The 19,370-nt window shown below is 34.9% G+C and overlaps 1 protein-coding gene across 1 annotated transcript in view; it reads left to right on the forward strand.

Moving 5' to 3' along the window:
* Positions 1 to 340: 340 nt before the first annotated feature.
* The window catches only part of LOC141404532 (uncharacterized), a 35,572-nt gene continuing 16,542 nt past the window's right edge, over positions 341 to 19,370 (forward strand). Inside the window, exon 1 of the mRNA XM_073987996.1 lies at positions 341 to 2,506. Coding sequence (XP_073844097.1) covers positions 686 to 2,506 — 1,821 coding nt within the window. The 5' untranslated portion in view covers positions 341 to 685. The remainder of the gene's footprint in view (positions 2,507 to 19,370) is intronic.

Below are 19,370 nucleotides of genomic sequence, written 5' to 3' on the forward strand. Positions count from 1 at the left end.
AGGTAGTTTTGAAAATTCGTACTTATGGGTACGAAAAGTACTAAATGGTACTTGGACAATTTTATAGAATTGTTTTTAATGGTGTCAGGTAGATTTTAGTCAACGCACCAATGTGCTATCTTTACACATAACAGATGTCGGCCATAAATAGAAAGGGTCGGTAATAAAATAGTGTATGTTTCTTATCACCCGCAACGCAGTGTGTGCGTGGTGTGCATGATGTATTTATGTACACAGCGTACATTTCTAAATGTATTGTCTGTGTGTGTTAGTTTTAAGAGTTGTAAATATTGTGTAGAATAGTAAATAAAATTTGAGTTTCTTTCGAACCATCGAAGAATATACATCACCCGCGTGTTTTCGTTCTTGGGTTTTTCCTTAGGTTTTCTTGGGCTGCATTGTAGTGATGAGGCTAGGAGTCGCCTCATCATTTGGTGACCCCGACGTGATTGTTATATGTTTAGTAAAAACACGTAATAGATCCGCTATTTAAGTGACGTGGTAGGCTCGCAGTTTCAAAGGAGAACGTTGTGTAGTTTATACGTGTAGTGCAGTGCTGTAGAAAAAAGTGACTGTGTTAGGTTATTAAAAGACGCATACTCGAAGCAAAGAGTATGTTAGGTCAATTTTAATAACAAATAAAAAAAAAAAAATAATAAAGTGACAAAAAATATAGCTCGCGAAAATGAATTTCGAAGAATTCATCCAACATCAAAGGATGTTGGGCGAGTATATAGTGTCCATTGATTTACAAATATACAAAATTGCTCAAACAAGTGTAGCCAAGGAAATTAGGGAAAAGTGTTCCAAAATAGTTAGTTCTTTCGCGGAAGCAAGAACGGACTTTTTAGGTAACGAAAGGGAGCTCCGACGTATGGAAAAAGTACCATACGATCATTGCATATTCGCTGTGGGAGTGCAATATGCCGTTAAAAGCATAGAGGAAAACATGGAAGCTATGGGTTTGTTTGTGCCTATAGAAGTGCCACGTTTACATAATGTAGATTTTATAGCTGAGGTGAACAGCTTAAGTTCATCGGAACAGTGTGGAAAGAAATCCGGACTGCTCCAAACAGGACCGCCAAATATTAAGGAAACAATTAATTTAGTAGATGCTTCTTTTGATTTTTGGGGGGAGATTAGAAATGCTCTTTTCTCAAGAACAAAAGACTTCGAAAAGAGTTATCAGTCATTATTGTCACATTACGTGCGATATTTGGAGGTAGTAGGGATAGAGGGTGACTACACAAGTCATTACCATTATCTGCAAATTTGTTACCAAATAGTAAGAAGTGGGAACATTTCAAGAGTAGCACCAAAAAAGGTGAACATAAATTATGAGGCACAGTTCTCAGGTAGTTTAGGGCCTATACAGGAAGTTGTTAGGAGCTCGAAAACTGAGAATGAAAAGGCGTGCGTGGATGTTTCGCGAAAATTAAAAAGTGAAACGAATCGATTACTAGAAGAAAATGAGCAATTTAAGTCCAAATTGGATCAACAAATCAAGGACTGCCGACTTGCTGAAGAAAAGGCTCGCATGTATGAGTCACAGGTCACTGACGTTACCGTCAAATACAATGCTGCTTATGCTGAAAAGGAAAAGGCTGTGGAAAATCTTTGTGAAGTGCAGAAAGAATCGGAGTGTCTACGACAACAATTGGACGAAGCTCGTAAATATTTAAACGCTGAATCCATGATCCGTACGGATTTGCAAAACCGCATTCAGAGACTACGCGAAGAACTCACGTTTAAGGAGCAAAGTCATTTGCGAGAAATTGATGAAATACATTCTCGCCACCAAGCTGAAATCAGTGCAGTGTTACAACAGTTGCGTGAACAACACGAAGAACAAATGCGCAAACTTGAAATGATGTACCAACAAGAGATTAATAGTCTTCAAGCAGAAGCCAATCATAGCTTGAATAGTCGCATTAATGAGTTGGAAGCTACAAATGCTGCATTGAATACCCGTAATCGTGATTTGGAGGAATTGATCCAACAGGAACGGACATGCCATGCTGCTGAGGTAGTAAATCTGGAAGATGAATTGCGACGTCTACGAAATGGAATGGCACAACATCAACTACAAGAAGAAAGTGCTATGTACGACAAATTACTGTGGAACGAAGAAGATATGAGTCAACCCAGCAGGGAGAAAGATCACATCGAAATTTCCCAAAGTGATCTTGAAGAAATGGTACTGAAGAAAGGTACTAAAGAAGTACATATCGGTGGTTTCCAATTTAAACCTAATGCCAATGACAAAGAGAATGACGTCAATTTCCATCGCTCAGGCACCATTGAGGGTGATATCAACAAATTGAGAGTTAGTGCAACATATGAACCTCCGATCCACATGGTTATGAAGTCACAAGAAATACAAGGTGGCGCTAGCAAAAAGGCATCGATGTTTAATGCCAATGAAGAAGTTACCGGTTATCGCACAACCAGAGCTGACGCTAGCAATGTTTCAGGTTATCCTCTACGAAGAAAATGGATATACCACGTAATTAAGCAATGGAAAAGAAGTCCCCGTCCGAGCTGGTTGCTGAAGGTGTTGGGTGCCATCACCTAGAATTAAGTTATAATAATTGTTGCATTCATATAATTAGTTTTAGAATATAAGTAATGCCTTCAGCAGTTACAAAATTAAATGTAATTGCAATATTACTAAAAAATTTAGTTTGTAAAAGATAAGATACTAATACATACAATTGTTAAAAGATTAGGATCTTTTCACGGCGGGGAGTATGGACAATTTTATAGAATTGTTTTTAATGGTGTCAGGTAGATTTTAGTCAACGCACCAATGTGCTATCTTTACACATAACAGATGTCGGCCATAAATAGAAAGGGTCGGTAATAAAATAGTGTATGTTTCTTATCACCCGCAACGCAGTGTGTGCGTGGTGTGCATGATGTATTTATGTACACAGCGTACATTTCTAAATGTATTGTCTGTGTGTGTTAGTTTTAAGAGTTGTAAATATTTTGTAGAATAGTAAATAAAATTTGAGTTTCTTTCGAACCATCGAAGAATATACATCACCCGCGTGTTTTCGTTCTTGGGTTTTTCCTTAGGTTTTCTTGGGCTGCATTGTAGTGATGAGGCTAGGAGTCGCCTCATCAGTACTAAATTTAGTGCAATTTGGATTTGGGTGAACGTATGTATGTAGCTGGAAACCTGAAATTTGGAATTAAGATTACTGTGAAGTGTAGGACTGAGATATGAGGGTGGTTTTGGAAATTCGTACTTATGTGTTCGAAAAGCACTAAATTTGGTACAATAGGGATTCGAGTGAACGGACAGAGCTGGAATCCTGAAATTTGAAATTGAGATTATTGTTGGAGCATAGGATTGGGGAAATTTTGGAAATTCGTATTTATGTGTACGAATAGTACTAAATGGTACTAAATTTATTACAATTTGGATTTGGGTGAACGGATAGAACTGGAATCCTGAATTTTAAGTATTTTAATTTTATTTATTTTAATTTAAAGTATGAATTTTAGTAAACGGAAAGAGTTAGAATTTGCAACCCGTTCGCGGTAGGCTATAGAGGTAGAATTTGGATTAGGGTGACGGATAGTGTTTGAGTCCTGAAATTTGAAATTAAGATAACTATTGGAGTGTAGGACTGAGGTAGTAAGGGTACGAAAATTACTAAGTGGTGCTACCTGTGATACAATTTGGATTTGGGGGAACGGATAGAGCTGGAATCCTGGAATTCGGTCAGACTGCTGTTGGAGTATAAGATTGAGATGGAAGTAGTTTTTGAAATTCGTACTTATGGGTACGAAATGTACCAAATGGTACAACTTGGATTTGAGTGCACGGATAGCGCTGGAATCCTGTTATTTGGAATTATGGTTACTGTTTAAGTGAAGGATTAAGGTTGTTTTGGAAAATCGAATTGTACAGAATTTGGTACAATTTGTTTTTGTGTAAAGGGGTTTTTGGAAATTCGTCGTAGAAAGGTACGAAAAGTGCTAAAGTGTACTAAATATGGAATCCATTGTATTAGGCAAACGCGAAGAGCTAGAATTCTGAAATTTTGAACGAGTGGTCATTGATGGAGAGTTAGGAAGATGTACCAAAGGGTATTTAGAAACTCGACCTATAAGTGTACGAAAGGTACTAAAACTTTCTAAATTTGGAACCAATTGCATATTTTAATGGATAAAGCTAGAATCTTCAAATTTGGTATGGGAATCAAGGTAGGGAAATGGCGTTGAAATAAGGATATGGTTTTGGAAGTTCGTATTTATGATTACGAGCAGTAATAAATTTGGATTTGGGTGAACGGATAAAGGTGGAATCCTAAAGTTTTGAATTAAGATTACTGTAGAGGTGTAGGATTGAGATAGTTTTGGAAATTCGTACCTTTGGGTACGAAAAGTACTAAATGGTACTAAATTTGGTACAATTTGGATTTGGATGAACGGAACTAAGATTACTGCCGGACAGTAGAATTGAGGTAGTTTTGGAAATTCGTACTTATGGGTAAGAAAACCACTAAATTTGGTACAATTTGAATTTTAGTAAACGGATAGTGTTGGAATTAGGAGTTAAGATTACTGCAGGAGTGTAGTATTGAGGAAATTTTGAAAAGTCGTACGTATGGGTACGAGAAGTACTAAATGGTACTAAATATGGTACAATATGGATTTGGGTGAACGGGTAGACCTGGAATCCTGAAATTTTTGTTTGGGAAAGAAATGGTACTAAATTTGATACAATTTGGATTCGGGTGAATTAATAGAGCTGGAATCCTGAAATTTGGAATTACGATTACAATCGAAAAGTAGGATTCAGGTTGTTTTGAAAAAGCAAACTTATGGTACTAAATTTAATACAATTTGTATGTAGGTGAACGGATTGCGGTGGAATCCTGCAATTTGAAAGTATGATTATTGTAGCCATGTTGCGTTGAGGAAGTTTTGAAAATTGGTACGAAAATTCTAAATTGTTCTAAATTTTTTTACAATTTTAATTTGGTTTAACGGATAGAGTTTGAATCCTGAAATTTGGAAGTAAGATTACTACTAAAGTGAAGGATTGAGGTAGTTTTGGAAAATCTTACTTATGGATACGAAGAGTTCGACTTGATACTAAGTTTGGTACAATTTGGAATTGGACGAACGGATACAGCTGGAATCTTGAGATTTGGAATTACTGTAACTATTATGGAATTTACTGTAATTATTTTGTATTAATGTCCGTGTATGGCTGAGATATGTCGTCGAAATGCGTACCATAAGTATAGCAAAATTACTTAATGGTACTCAATTTGTTTTTGGGTGTAGGGACAGTGCTGGAATTTTTATTTTTTGGAGTTAGGGTGTGTATTGGTGTGCAACGTTGATCTCGCTGTTAATGTGTAAGGGTGAGATACGGCTGATCTTTTTGAAAATCGAACTTAAGGGGTACGTACAGTACTAAGATAAAAATAAATATTGATTAAAATTGGTATTAGTGCGACCAAATTTTCAGTGTTTGTCATTTCCATATTATATATTGTTTATTCCTTTTTTATATGCTTTCCGCATACGAAGTAGCGGGCATTTTGCTAGTAATATTAATAAAAGAGTAAAGTGATTGACTGACTGACTGACTGACTTAATGATTCATCAACGCCCAGCCAAAACGGCTAAAGCTAGGAGCTTGAAATTTTACCAGTGGGTCACTGTTGATGCAAATGTGCGAGATAAGGCCGGGTTTTAGAAAATTCGTCCTGGAACCACAAAAAATAACAACAACAAAAATCCTTATTTTTCATTACTATTACGTATTTATTCACTTAATTGGCCGTCTGCAAGACATGTGTAAAATTAACAATGCCATAACTTCTTGATATCGTAAGAGATCACACATAATTTCAAATTTTGTAGTTTACTTCTAGGCGCACTTATTTTATCGTAAACCACTAAATAATAGAAAGACAAGACATTTGTTATCTTCCATTGCAACAGATGTCGCAGTTGGTGATAATGGTGTATAAACATCAATTACGCAAATTAACAAATGAGTTGCTGTTGAAGACAACATTAGGGGAATAAATTCAGAAATCGGCCAGAAATAACAACAACTAAAAACTGTATGGACCTGACTTTTTGGTAATAACTAAATGTTTGCAAATCAATGAAAGTGCAATAGAATTGTGCATATTACCACGATTTATTTGCAATTAAGAATTTTATCGTATATGGAGATGTACAGTCATAACTATTCAATTTTCAATTTCAAAATCTGTAATTTGAATGAAATCAATAATAGGCCCCAGGAATATAGGAATTTAATATGGAAATCAAGGTTGGGAAGTGGTGCTTCTAAAAGGAAATGGTTTGGAAAATTACCAATCATGTGTACGAAAAGTACTAAATTTAGTACAATTTAGATTTGGGTGAACGTAAAGAGCTGGAAACCTGAAATTTGGAATTAAGGTTACTGTTGTAGTGTAGGATTGAGATATGAGGGTAGTTTTGGAAATTCGTGCTTATGTGTACGAAAAGTACTAAATGGTACTAAATTTGATACAATGGGGATTTGGGTGAACGGATAATAGCTGGAATCTCGAAATTTGGAATTGAGATTACTGGTGGGGTGTAGGATTGAGGTAGTTTTGAAAATTCGTACTTATGGGTACGAAAAGTACTAAATGGTGCTAAATTTAGTACAATATGGATTTGAATGAACGGATAGAGCTGGAAACCTGAAATTTGGAATTAATATTACTGTTGAAGTGTAGGATTGAGATATGAAGGTGGTTTTGGAAATTAGTACTTATGTGTACGGAAAGTACTAAATGGAACTAAATTTTGTATAATGGGGATTTGGGTGAACGGATAGCGCTGGAATCTCTAAATTTGGAACTGAGATTACTGGTGGAGTTTAATATTGTGGAAGTTTTGGAAATTCGTACATAGGGTACGAAAAATACTAAATAGCACTAAATTTGGTACAGTTTCGATTTGGGTGAACGGATAGGGCTTGATTCCTCAAATTTGGACTGAGGATCACTGATGAAGAGTAAGGAAGATGCACCAAAGGGTTTTTGGAAACTTGAGTGTACGAAAAGTAATAATTGGTACTAAATTTAGTACAATTTGGATTTGAGTGAACGGATAGAGCTGGATTCCTGAAATTTGGAATTGATATTACTGTTGGAGTGTAGGACTGGGGAAGTTTTGGAAATTCTTACTTATGTGAATGAAAAGTACTAAATGGTACTAAATTTGGGACAATGGGGATTTGGGTGAACGGATATAGTTGGAATCTCGAAATTTGGAATTGAGATTACTGGTGGGGTGTAGAATTGAGGTAGTTTTGAAAATTCGTACTTATGGGTACGAAAAGTACTAAATGGTACTAAATTTAGTACAATTTGGATTTGGGTGAACGTATGTATGTAGCTGGAAACCTGAAATTTGGAATTAAGATTACTGTGAAGTGTAGGACTGAGATATGAGGGTGGTTTTGGAAATTCGTACTTATGTGTTCGAAAAGTACTACATTTGGTACAATAGGGATTCGAGTGAACGGACAGAGCTGGAATCCTGAAATTTGAAATTGAGATTACTGTTGGATCATAGGATTGGGGAAATTTTGGAAATTCGTATTTATGTGTACGAAAAGTACTAAATGGTACTAAATTTATTACAATTTGGATTTGGGTGAACGGATAGAACTGGAATCCTGAATTTTAAGTATCAAGGTTGGGAAATGGCGTTGAAATAAGGAAATGGTTTTGGAAGTTCGTATTTATGATTACGAGCAGTACTAAATTTGGATTTGGGTGAACGGATAGAGCTGGAATCCTAAAGTTTTGAATTAAGATTACTGTTGGGGCGTAAGATTGAGATAGTTTTAGAAATTCGTACCTTTGAGTACGAAAAGTACTAAATGGTACTAAATTTGGTACAATTTGGATTTGGATGAACGGATAAAGCTGGAATTCTGAAATTTGGAACTAAGATTACTGTCGGACAGTAGAATTGAGGTAGTTTTGGAAATTCGTACTTATGGGTACAGAAAGCACTAAATTCGGTACAATTTGAATTTTAGTAAACGGATAGTGTTGGAATTAGGAATTAAGATTACTGTAGGAGTGTAGTATTGAGGAAATTTTTAAAAGTCGTACGTGTGCGTACGAGAAGTACTAAATGGTACTAAATATGGTACAATGTGGATTTGGGTGAACTGTAGAGCTGGAATCCTGAAATTTTTGTTTGGGAAAGAAATGGTACTAAATTTGATACAATTTGGATTCGGGTGAATTAATAGAGCTGGAATCCTGAAATTTGGAATTACGATTACAGTCGAAGAGTAGGATTCAGGTTGTTTTGAAAAAGCAAACTTATGGTTACGAAAAGCACTAAATGGTACTAAATTTAGTACAATTTGTATGTAGGTGAACGGATAGCGGTTGAATCCTGCAATTTGAAAGTATGATTATTGTAGCCCTGTTGCGTTGAGGAAGTTTTGAAAATTGGTACGAAAATTCTAAATTGTTCTATATTTAGTGCAATTTTAATTTGGTTTAACGGATAGAGTTTGAATCCTGAAATTTGGAAGTAAGATTACTACTAAAGTGAAGGATTGAGGTAGTTTTGGAAAATCTTTCTTATGGGTACGAAGAGTTCGACTTGATACTAAGTTTGGTACAATTTGGAATTGGACGAACGGATACAGCTGGAATCTTGAGATTTGGAATTACTGTAATTATTATGGAATTTACTGTAATTATTTTGTATTAATGTCCGTGTATGGCTGAGATATGTCGTCGAAATACGTACCATAAGTATACGAAAATTACTTAATGGTACTCAATTTGTTTTTGGGTGTAGGGACAGTGCTGGAATTTTTATTTTTTGGAGTTAGGGTGTGTATTGGTGTGCAACGTTGATCTCGCTGTTAATGTGTAAGGGTGAGATACGGCTGATCTTTTTTAAAAACGAACTTAAGGGGTACGTACAGTACTAAGATAAAAATAAATATTGATTAAAATTGGTATTAGTGCGACCAAATTTTCAGTGTTTGTCATTTCCATATTATATATTGTTTATTTGTTTTTTTTATATCCTTTCCGCATACGAAGTAGCGGGCATTTTGCTAGTCTATATATATAAATGAGCTTGGTGATAAGTGATTGACTGACTGACTGACTGACTCATCATCAACGCCCAGCCAAAACGGCTAAAGCTAGGAGCTTGAAATTTTACCAGTGGGTCACTGTTGATGCAAATGTGCGAGATAAGGTCGGGTTTTAGAAAATTTGTCCTGGAACCACAAAAAATAACAACAACAAAAATCCTTATTTTTCATTACTATTACGTACTTATTCACTTAGTTGGCCCTCTGCAAGACATGTGTAAAATTAACAATGCCATAACTTCTTGATATCGTAAGAGATCACACATAATTTCAAATTTTGTAGTTTACTTCTAGGCGCACTTATTTTATCGTAAACCACTAAATAATAGAAAGACAAGACATTTGTTATCTTCCATTGCAACAGATGTCGCAGTTGGTGATAATGGTGTATAAACATCAATTACGCAAATGAACAAATGAGTTGCTGTTGAAGACAACATTAGGGGAATAAATTCAGAAAACGGCCAGAAATAACAACAACTAAAAACTGTATGGACCTGACTTTTTGGTAATAACTAAATGTTTGCAAATCAATGAAAGTGCAATAGAATTGTGCATATTACCACGATTTATTTGCAATTAAGAATTTTATCGTATATGGAGATGTACAGTCATAACTATTAAATTTTCAATTTCAAAATCTGTAATTTGAATGAAATCAATAATAGGCCCCAGGAATATAGGAATTTAATATGGAAATCAAGGTTGGGAAGTGGTGCTTCTAAAAGGAAATGGTTTGGAAAATTACCAATCATGTGTACGAAAAGTACTAAATTTAGTACAATTTAGATTTGGGTGAACGTAAAGAGCTGGAAACCTGAAATTTGGAATTAAGGTTACTGTTGTAGTGTAGGATTGAGATATGAGGGTAGTTTTGGAAATTCGTGCTTATGTGTACGAAAAGTACTAAATGGTACTAAATTTGATACAATGGGGATTTGGGTGAACGGATAATAGCTGGAATCTCGAAATTTGGAATTGAGATTACTGGTGGGGTGTAGGATTGAGGTAGTTTTGAAAATTCGTACTTATGGGTACGAAAAGTACTAAATGGTGCTAAATTTAGTACAATATGGATTTGAATGAACGGATAGAGCTGGAAACCTGAAATTTGGAATTAATATTACTGTTGAAGTGTAGGATTGAGATATGAAGGTGGTTTTGGAAATTAGTACTTATGTGTACGGAAAGTACTAAATGGAACTAAATTTTGTATAATGGGGATTTGGGTGAACGGATAGCGCTGGAATCTCTAAATTTGGAACTGAGATTACTGGTGGAGTTTAATATTGTGGAAGTTTTGGAAATTCGTACATAGGGTACGAAAAATACTAAATAGCACTAAATTTGGTACAGTTTCGATTTGGGTGAACGGATAGGGCTTGATTCCTCAAATTTGGACTGAGGATCACTGATGAAGAGTAAGAAAGATGCACCAAAGGGTTTTTGGAAACTTGAGTGTACGAAAAGTATTAATTGGTACTAAATTTAGTACAATTTGGATTTGAGTGAACGGATAGAGCTGGATTCCTGAAATTTGGAATTGATATTACTGTTGGAGTGTAGGACTGGGGAAGTTTTGGAAATTCTTACTTATGTGAATGAAAAGTACTAAATGGTACTAAATTTGGGACAATGGGGATTTGGGTGAACGGATATAGTTGGAATCTCGAAATTTGGAATTGAGATTACTGGTGGGGTGTAGAATTGAGGTAGTTTTGAAAATTCGTACTTATGGGTACGAAAAGTACTAAATGGTACTAAATTTAGTACAATTTGGATTTGGGTGAACGTATGTATGTAGCTGGAAACCTGAAATTTGGAATTAAGATTACTGTGAAGTGTAGGACTGAGATATGAGGGTGGTTTTGGAAATTCGTACTTATGTGTTCGAAAAGTACTACATTTGGTACAATAGGGATTCGAGTGAACGGACAGAGCTGGAATCCTGAAATTTGAAATTGAGATTACTGTTGGATCATAGGATTGGGGAAATTTTGGAAATTCGTATTTATGTGTACGAAAAGTACTAAATGGTACTAAATTTATTACAATTTGGATTTGGGTGAACGGATAGAACTGGAATCCTGAATTTTAAGTATCAAGGTTGGGAAATGGCGTTGAAATAAGGAAATGGTTTTGGAAGTTCGTATTTATGATTACGAGCAGTACTAAATTTGGATTTGGGTGAACGGATAGAGCTGGAATCCTAAAGTTTTGAATTAAGATTACTGTAGGGGCGTAGGATTTAGATAGTTTTAGAAATTCGTACCTTTGAGTACGAAAAGTACTAAATGGTACTAAATTTGGTACAATTTGGATTTGGATGAACGGATAAAGCTGGAATTCTGAAATTTGGAACTAAGATTACTGTCGGACAGTAGAATTGAGGTAGTTTTGGAAATTCGTACTTATGGGTACAGAAAGCACTAAATTCGGTACAATTTGAATTTTAGTAAACGGATAGTGTTGGAATTAGGAATTAAGATTACTGTAGGAGTGTAGTATTGAGGAAATTTTTAAAAGTCGTACGTGTGCGTACGAGAAGTACTAAATGGTACTAAATATGGTACAATGTGGATTTGGGTGAACTGTAGAGCTGGAATCCTGAAATTTTTGTTTGGGAAAGAAATGGTACTAAATTTGATACAATTTGGATTCGGGTGAATTAATAGAGCTGGAATCCTGAAATTTGGAATTACGATTACAGTCGAAGAGTAGGATTCAGGTTGTTTTGAAAAAGCAAACTTATGGTTACGAAAAGCACTAAATGGTACTAAATTTAGTACAATTTGTATGTAGGTGAACGGATAGCGGTGGAATCCTGCAATTTGAAAGTATGATTATTGTAGCCCTGTTGCGTTGAGGAAGTTTTGAAAATTGGTACGAAAATTCTAAATTGTTCTATATTTAGTGCAATTTTAATTTGGTTTAACGGATAGAGTTTGAATCCTGAAATTTGGAAGTAAGATTACTACTAAAGTGAAGGATTGAGGTAGTTTTGGAAAATCTTTCTTATGGGTACGAAGAGTTCGACTTGATACTAAGTTTGGTACAATTTGGAATTGGACGAACGGATACAGCTGGAATCTTGAGATTTGGAATTACTGTAATTATTATGGAATTTACTGTAATTATTTTGTATTAATGTCCGTGTATGGCTGAGATATGTCGTCGAAATACGTACCATAAGTATACGAAAATTACTTAATGGTACTCAATTTGTTTTTGGGTGTAGGGACAGTGCTGGAATTTTTATTTTTTGGAGTTAGGGTGTGTATTGGTGTGCAACGTTGATCTCGCTGTTAATGTGTAAGGGTGAGATACGGCTGATCTTTTTTAAAAACGAACTTAAGGGGTACGTACAGTACTAAGATAAAAATAAATATTGATTAAAATTGGTATTAGTGCGACCAAATTTTCAGTGTTTGTCATTTCCATATTATATATTGTTTATTTGTTTTTTTTATATCCTTTCCGCATACGAAGTAGCGGGCATTTTGCTAGTCTATATATATAAATGAGCTTGGTGATAAGTGATTGACTGACTGACTGACTGACTCATCATCAACGCCCAGCCAAAACGGCTAAAGCTAGGAGCTTGAAATTTTACCAGTGGGTCACTGTTGATGCAAATGTGCGAGATAAGGTCGGGTTTTAGAAAATTCGTCCTGGAACCACAAAAAATAACAACAACAAAAATCCTTATTTTTCATTACTATTACGTACTTATTCACTTAGTTGGCCCTCTGCAAGACATGTGTAAAATTAACAATGCCATAACCTCTTGATATCGTAAGAGATCACACATAATTTCAAATTTTGTAGTTTACTTCTAGGCGCACTTATTTTATCGTAAACCACTAAATAATAGAAAGACAAGACATTTGTTATCTTCCATTGCAACAGATGTCGCAGTTGGTGATAATGGTGTATAAACATCAATTACGCAAATGAACAAATGAGTTGCTGTTGAAGACAACATTAGGGGAATAAATTCAGAAATCGGCCAGAAATAACAACAACTAAAAACTGTATGGACCTGACTTTTTGGTAATAACTAAATGTTTGCAAATCAATGAAAGTGCAATAGAATTGTGCATATTACCACGATTTATTTGCAATTAAGAATTTTATCGTATATGGAGATGTACAGTCATAACTATTAAATTTTCAATTTCAAAATCTGTAATTTGAATGAAATCAATAATAGGCCCCAGGAATATAGGAATTTAATATGGAAATCAAGGTTGGGAAGTGGTGCTTCTAAAAGGAAATGGTTTGGAAAATTACCAATCATGTGTACGAAAAGTACTAAATTTAGTACAATTTAGATTTGGGTGAACGTAAAGAGCTGGAAACCTGAAATTTGGAATTAAGGTTACTGTTGTAGTGTAGGATTGAGATATGAGGGTAGTTTTGGAAATTCGTGCTTATGTGTACGAAAAGTACTAAATGGTACTAAATTTGATACAATGGGGATTTGGGTGAACGGATAATAGCTGGAATTTCGAAATTTGGAATTGAGATTACTGGTGGGGTGTAGGATTGAGGTAGTTTTGAAAATTCGTACTTATGGGTACGAAAAGTACTAAATGGTGCTAAATTTAGTACAATATGGATTTGAATGAACGGATAGAGCTGGAAACCTGAAATTTGGAATTAATATTACTGTTGAAGTGTAGGATTGAGATATGAAGGTGGTTTTGGAAATTAGTACTTATGTGTACGGAAAGTACTAAATGGAACTAAATTTTGTATAATGGGGATTTGGGTGAACGGATAGCGCTGGAATCTCTAAATTTGGAACTGAGATTACTGGTGGAGTTTAATATTGTGGAAGTTTTGGAAATTCGTACATAGGGTACGAAAAATACTAAATAGCACTAAATTTGGTACAGTTTCGATTTGGGTGAACGGATAGGGCTTGATTCCTCAAATTTGGACTGAGGATCACTGATGAAGAGTAAGAAAGATGCACCAAAGGGTTTTTGGAAACTTGAGTGTACGAAAAGTAATAATTGGTACTAAATTTAGTACAATTTGGATTTGAGTGAACGGATAGAGCTGGATTCCTGAAATTTGGAATTGATATTACTGTTGGAGTGTAGGACTGGGGAAGTTTTGGAAATTCTTACTTATGTGAATGAAAAGTACTAAATGGTACTAAATTTGGGACAATGGGGATTTGGGTGAACGGATATAGTTGGAATCTCGAAATTTGGAATTGAGATTACTGGTGGGGTGTAGAATTGAGGTAGTTTTGAAAATTCGTACTTATGGGTACGAAAAGTACTAAAAGGTACTAAATTTAGTACAATTTGGATTTGGGTGAACGTATGTATGTAGCTGGAAACCTGAAATTTGGAATTAAGATTACTGTGAAGTGTAGGACTGAGATATGAGGGTGGTTTTGGAAATTCGTACTTATGTGTTCGAAAAGTACTACATTTGGTACAATAGGGATTCGAGTGAACGGACAGAGCTGGAATCCTGAAATTTGAAATTGAGATTACTGTTGGATCATAGGATTGGGGAAATTTTGGAAATTCGTATTTATGTGTACGAAAAGTACTAAATGGTACTAAATTTATTACAATTTGGATTTGGGTGAACGGATAGAACTGGAATCCTGAATTTTAAGTATCAAGGTTGGGAAATGACGTTAAAATAAGGAAATGGTTTTGGAAGTTCGTATTTATGATTACGAGCAGTACTAAATTTGGATTTGGGTGAACGGATAGAGCTGGAATCCTAAAGTTTTGAATTAAGATTACTGTAGGGGCGTAGGATTGAGATAGTTTTAGAAATTCGTACCTTTGAGTACGAAAAGTACTAAATGGTACTAAATTTGGTACAATTTGGATTTGGATGAACGGATAAAGCTGGAATTCTGAAATTTGGAACTAAGATTACTGTCGGACAGTAGAATTGAGGTAGTTTTGGAAATTCGTACTTATGGGTACAGAAAGCACTAAATTCGGTACAATTTGAATTTTAGTAAACGGATAGTGTTGGAATTAGGAATTAAGATTACTGTAGGAGTGTAGTATTGAGGAAATTTTTAAAAGTCGTACGTGTGCGTACGAGAAGTACTAAATGGTACTAAATATGGTACAATGTGGATTTGGGTGAACTGTAGAGCTGGAATCCTGAAATTTTTGTTTGGGAAAGAAATGGTACTAAATTTGATACAATTTGGATTCGGGTGAATTAATAGAGCTGGAATCCTGAAATTTGGAATTACGATTACAGTCGAAGAGTAGGATTCAGGTTGTTTTGAAAAAGCAAACTTATGGTTACGAAAAGCACTAAATGGTACTAAATTTAGTACAATTTGTATGTAGGTGAACGGATAGCGGTGGAATCCTGCAATTTGAAAGTATGATTATTGTAGCCCTGTTGCGTTGAGGAAGTTTTGAAAATTGGTACGAAAATTCTAAATTGTTCTATATTTAGTGCAATTTTAATTTGGTTTAACGGATAGAGTTTGAATCCTGAAATTTGGAAGTAAGATTACTACTAAAGTGAAGGATTGAGGTAGTTTTGGAAAATCTTTCTTATGGGTACGAAGAGTTCGACTTGATACTAAGTTTGGTACAATTTGGAATTGGACGAACGGATACAGCTGGAATCTTGAGATTTGGAATTACTGTAATTATTATGGAATTTACTGTAATTATTTTGTATTAATGTCCGTGTATGGCTGAGATATGTCGTCGAAATACGTACCATAAGTATACGAAAATTACTTAATGGTACTCAATTTGTTTTTGGGTGTAGGGACAGTGCTGGAATTTTTATTTTTTGGAGTTAGGGTGTGTTTTGGTGTGCAACGTTGATCTCGCTGTTAATGTGTAAGGGTGAGATACGGCTGATCTTTTTTAAAAACGAACTTAAGGGGTACGTACAGTACTAAGATAAAAATAAATATTGATTAAAATTGGTATTAGTGCGACCAAATTTTCAGTGTTTGTCATTTCCATATTATATATTGTTTATTTGTTTTTTTTATATCCTTTCCGCATACGAAGTAGCGGGCATTTTGCTAGTCTATATATATAAATGAGCTTGGTGATAAGTGATTGACTGACTGACTGACTGACTGACTCATCATCAACGCCCAGCCAAAACGGCTAAAGCTAGGAGCTTGAAATTTTACCAGTGGGTCACTGTTGATGCAAATGTGCGAGATAAGGCCGGGTTTTAGAAAATTCGTCCTGGAACCACAAAAAATAACAACAACAAAAATCCTTATTTTTCATTACTATTACGTACTTATTCACTTAGTTGGCCCTCTGCAAGACATGTGTAAAATTAACAATGCCATAACTTCTTGATATCGTAAGAGATCACACATAATTTCAAATTTTGTAGTTTACTTCTAGGCGGACTTATTTTATCGTAAACCACTAAATAATAGAAAGACAAGACATTTGTTATCTTCCATTGCAACAGATGTCGCAGTTGGTGATAATGGTGTATAAACATCAATTACGCAAATGAACAAATGAGTTGCTGTTGAAGACAACATTAGGGGAATAAATTCAGAAATCGGCCAGAAATAACAACAACTAAAAACTGTATGGACCTGACTTTTTGGTAATAACTAAATGTTTGCAAATCAATGAAAGTGCAATAGAATTGTGCATATTACCACGATTTATTTGCAATTAAGAATTTTATCGTATATGGAGATGTACAGTCATAACTATTCAATTTTCAATTTCAAAATCTGTAATTTGAATGAAATCAATAATAGGCCCCAGGAATATAGGAATTTAATATGGAAATCAAGGTTGGGAAGTGGTGCTTCTAAAAGGAAATGGTTTGGAAAATTACCAATCATGTGTACGAAAAGTACTAAATTTAGTACAATTTAGATTTGGGTGAACGTAAAGAGCTGGAAACCTGAAATTTGGAATTAAGGTTACTGTTGTAGTGTAGGATTGAGATATGAGGGTAGTTTTGGAAATTCGTGCTTATGTGTACGAAAAGTACTAAATGGTACTAAATTTGATACAATGGGGATTTGGGTGAACGGATAATAGCTGGAATCTCGAAATTTGGAATTGAGATTACTGGTGGGGTGTAGGATTGAGGTAGTTTTGAAAATTCGTACTTATGGGTACGAAAAGTACTAAATGGTGCTAAATTTAGTACAATATGGATTTGAATGAACGGATAGAGCTGGAAACCTGAAATTTGGAATTAATATTACTGTTGAAGTGTAGGATTGAGATATGAAGGTGGTTTTGGAAATTAGTACTTATGTGTACGGAAAGTACTAAATGGAACTAAATTTTGTATAATGGGGATTTGGGTGAACGGATAGCGCTGGAATCTCTAAATTTGGAACTGAGATTACTGGTGGAGTTTAATATTGTGGAAGTTTTGGAAATTCGTACATAGGGTACGAAAAATACTAAATAGCACTAAATTTGGTACAGTTTCGATTTGGGTGAACGGATAGGGCTTGATTCCTCAAATTTGGACTGAGGATCACTGATGAAGAGTAAGAAAGATGCACCAAAGGGTTTTTGGAAACTTGAGTGTACGAAAAGTAATAATTGGTACTAAATTTAGTACAATTTGGATTTGAGTGAACGGATAGAGCTGGATTCCTGAAATTTGGAATTGATATTACTGTTGGAGTGTAGGACTGGGGAAGTTTTGGAAATTCTTACTTATGTGAATGAAAAGTACTAAATGGTACTAAATTTGGGACAATGGGGATTTGGGTGAACGGATATAGTTGGAATCTCGAAATTTGGAATTGAGATTACTGGTGGGGTGTAGAATTGAGGTAGTTTTGAAAATTCGTACTTATGGGTACGAAAAGTACTAAATGGTACTAAATTTAGTACAATTTGGATTTGGGTGAACGTATGTATGTAGTACTACATTTGGTACAATAGGGATTCGAGTGAACGGACAGAGCTGGAATCCTGAAATTTGAAATTGAGATTACTGTTGGATCATAGGATTGGGGAAATTTTGGAAATTCGTATTTATGTGTACGAAAAGTACTAAATGGTACTAAATTTATTACAATTTGGATTTGGGTGAACGGATAGAACTGGAATCCTGAATTTTAAGTATCAAGGTTGGGAAATGGCGTTGAAATAAGGAAATGGTTTTGGAAGTTCGTATTTATGATTACGAGCAGTACTAAATTTGGATTTGGGTGAACGGATAGAGCTGGAATCCTAAAGTTTTGAATTAAGATTACTGTAGGGGCGTAGGATTGAGATAGTTTTAGAAATTCGTACCTTTGAGTACGAAAAGTACTAAATGGTACTAAATTTGGTACAATTTGGATTTGGATGAACGGATAAAGCTGGAATTCTGAAATTTGGAACTAAGATTACTGTCGGACAGTAGAATTGAGGTAGTTTTGGAAATTCGTACTTATGGGTACAGAAAGCACTAAATTCGGTACAATTTGAATTTTAGTAAACGGATAGTGTTGGAATTAGGAATTAAGATTACTGTAGGAGTGTAGTATTGAGGAAATTTTTAAAAGTCGTACGTGTGCGTACGAGAAGTACTAAATGGTACTAAATATGGTACAATGTGGATTTGGGTGAACTGTAGAGCTGGAATCCTGAAATTTTTGTTTGGGAAAGAAATGGTACTAAATTTGATACAATTTGGATTCGGGTGAATTAATAGAGCTGGAATCCTGAAATTTGGAATTACGATTACAGTCGAAGAGTAGGATTCAGGTTGTTTTGAAAAAGCAAACTTATGGTTACGAAAAGCACTAAATGGTACTAAATTTAGTACAATTTGTATGTAGGTGAACGGATAGCGGTGGAATCCTGCAATTTGAAAGTATGATTATTGTAGCCCTGTTGCGTTGAGGAAGTTTTGAAAATTGGTACGAAAATTCTAAATTGTTCTATATTTAGTGCAATTTTAATTTGGTTTAACGGATAGAGTTTGAATCCTGAAATTTGGAAGTAAGATTACTACTAAAGTGAAGGATTGAGGTAGTTTTGGAAAATCTTTCTTATGGGTACGAAGAGTTCGACTTGATACTAAGTTTGGTACAATTTGGAATTGGACGAACGGATACAGCTGGAATCTTGAGATTTGGAATTACTGTAATTATTATGGAATTTACTGTAATTATTTTGTATTAATGTCCGTGTATGGCTGAGATATGTCGTCGAAATACGTACCATAAGTATACGAAAATTACTTAATGGTA

This window comes from Musca autumnalis, unplaced genomic scaffold, assembly GCF_047663935.1.
Source record: "Musca autumnalis isolate F117 unplaced genomic scaffold, ASM4766393v1 scaffold_41, whole genome shotgun sequence".
In the NCBI taxonomy this organism is placed as follows: domain Eukaryota; kingdom Metazoa; phylum Arthropoda; class Insecta; order Diptera; family Muscidae; genus Musca; species Musca autumnalis.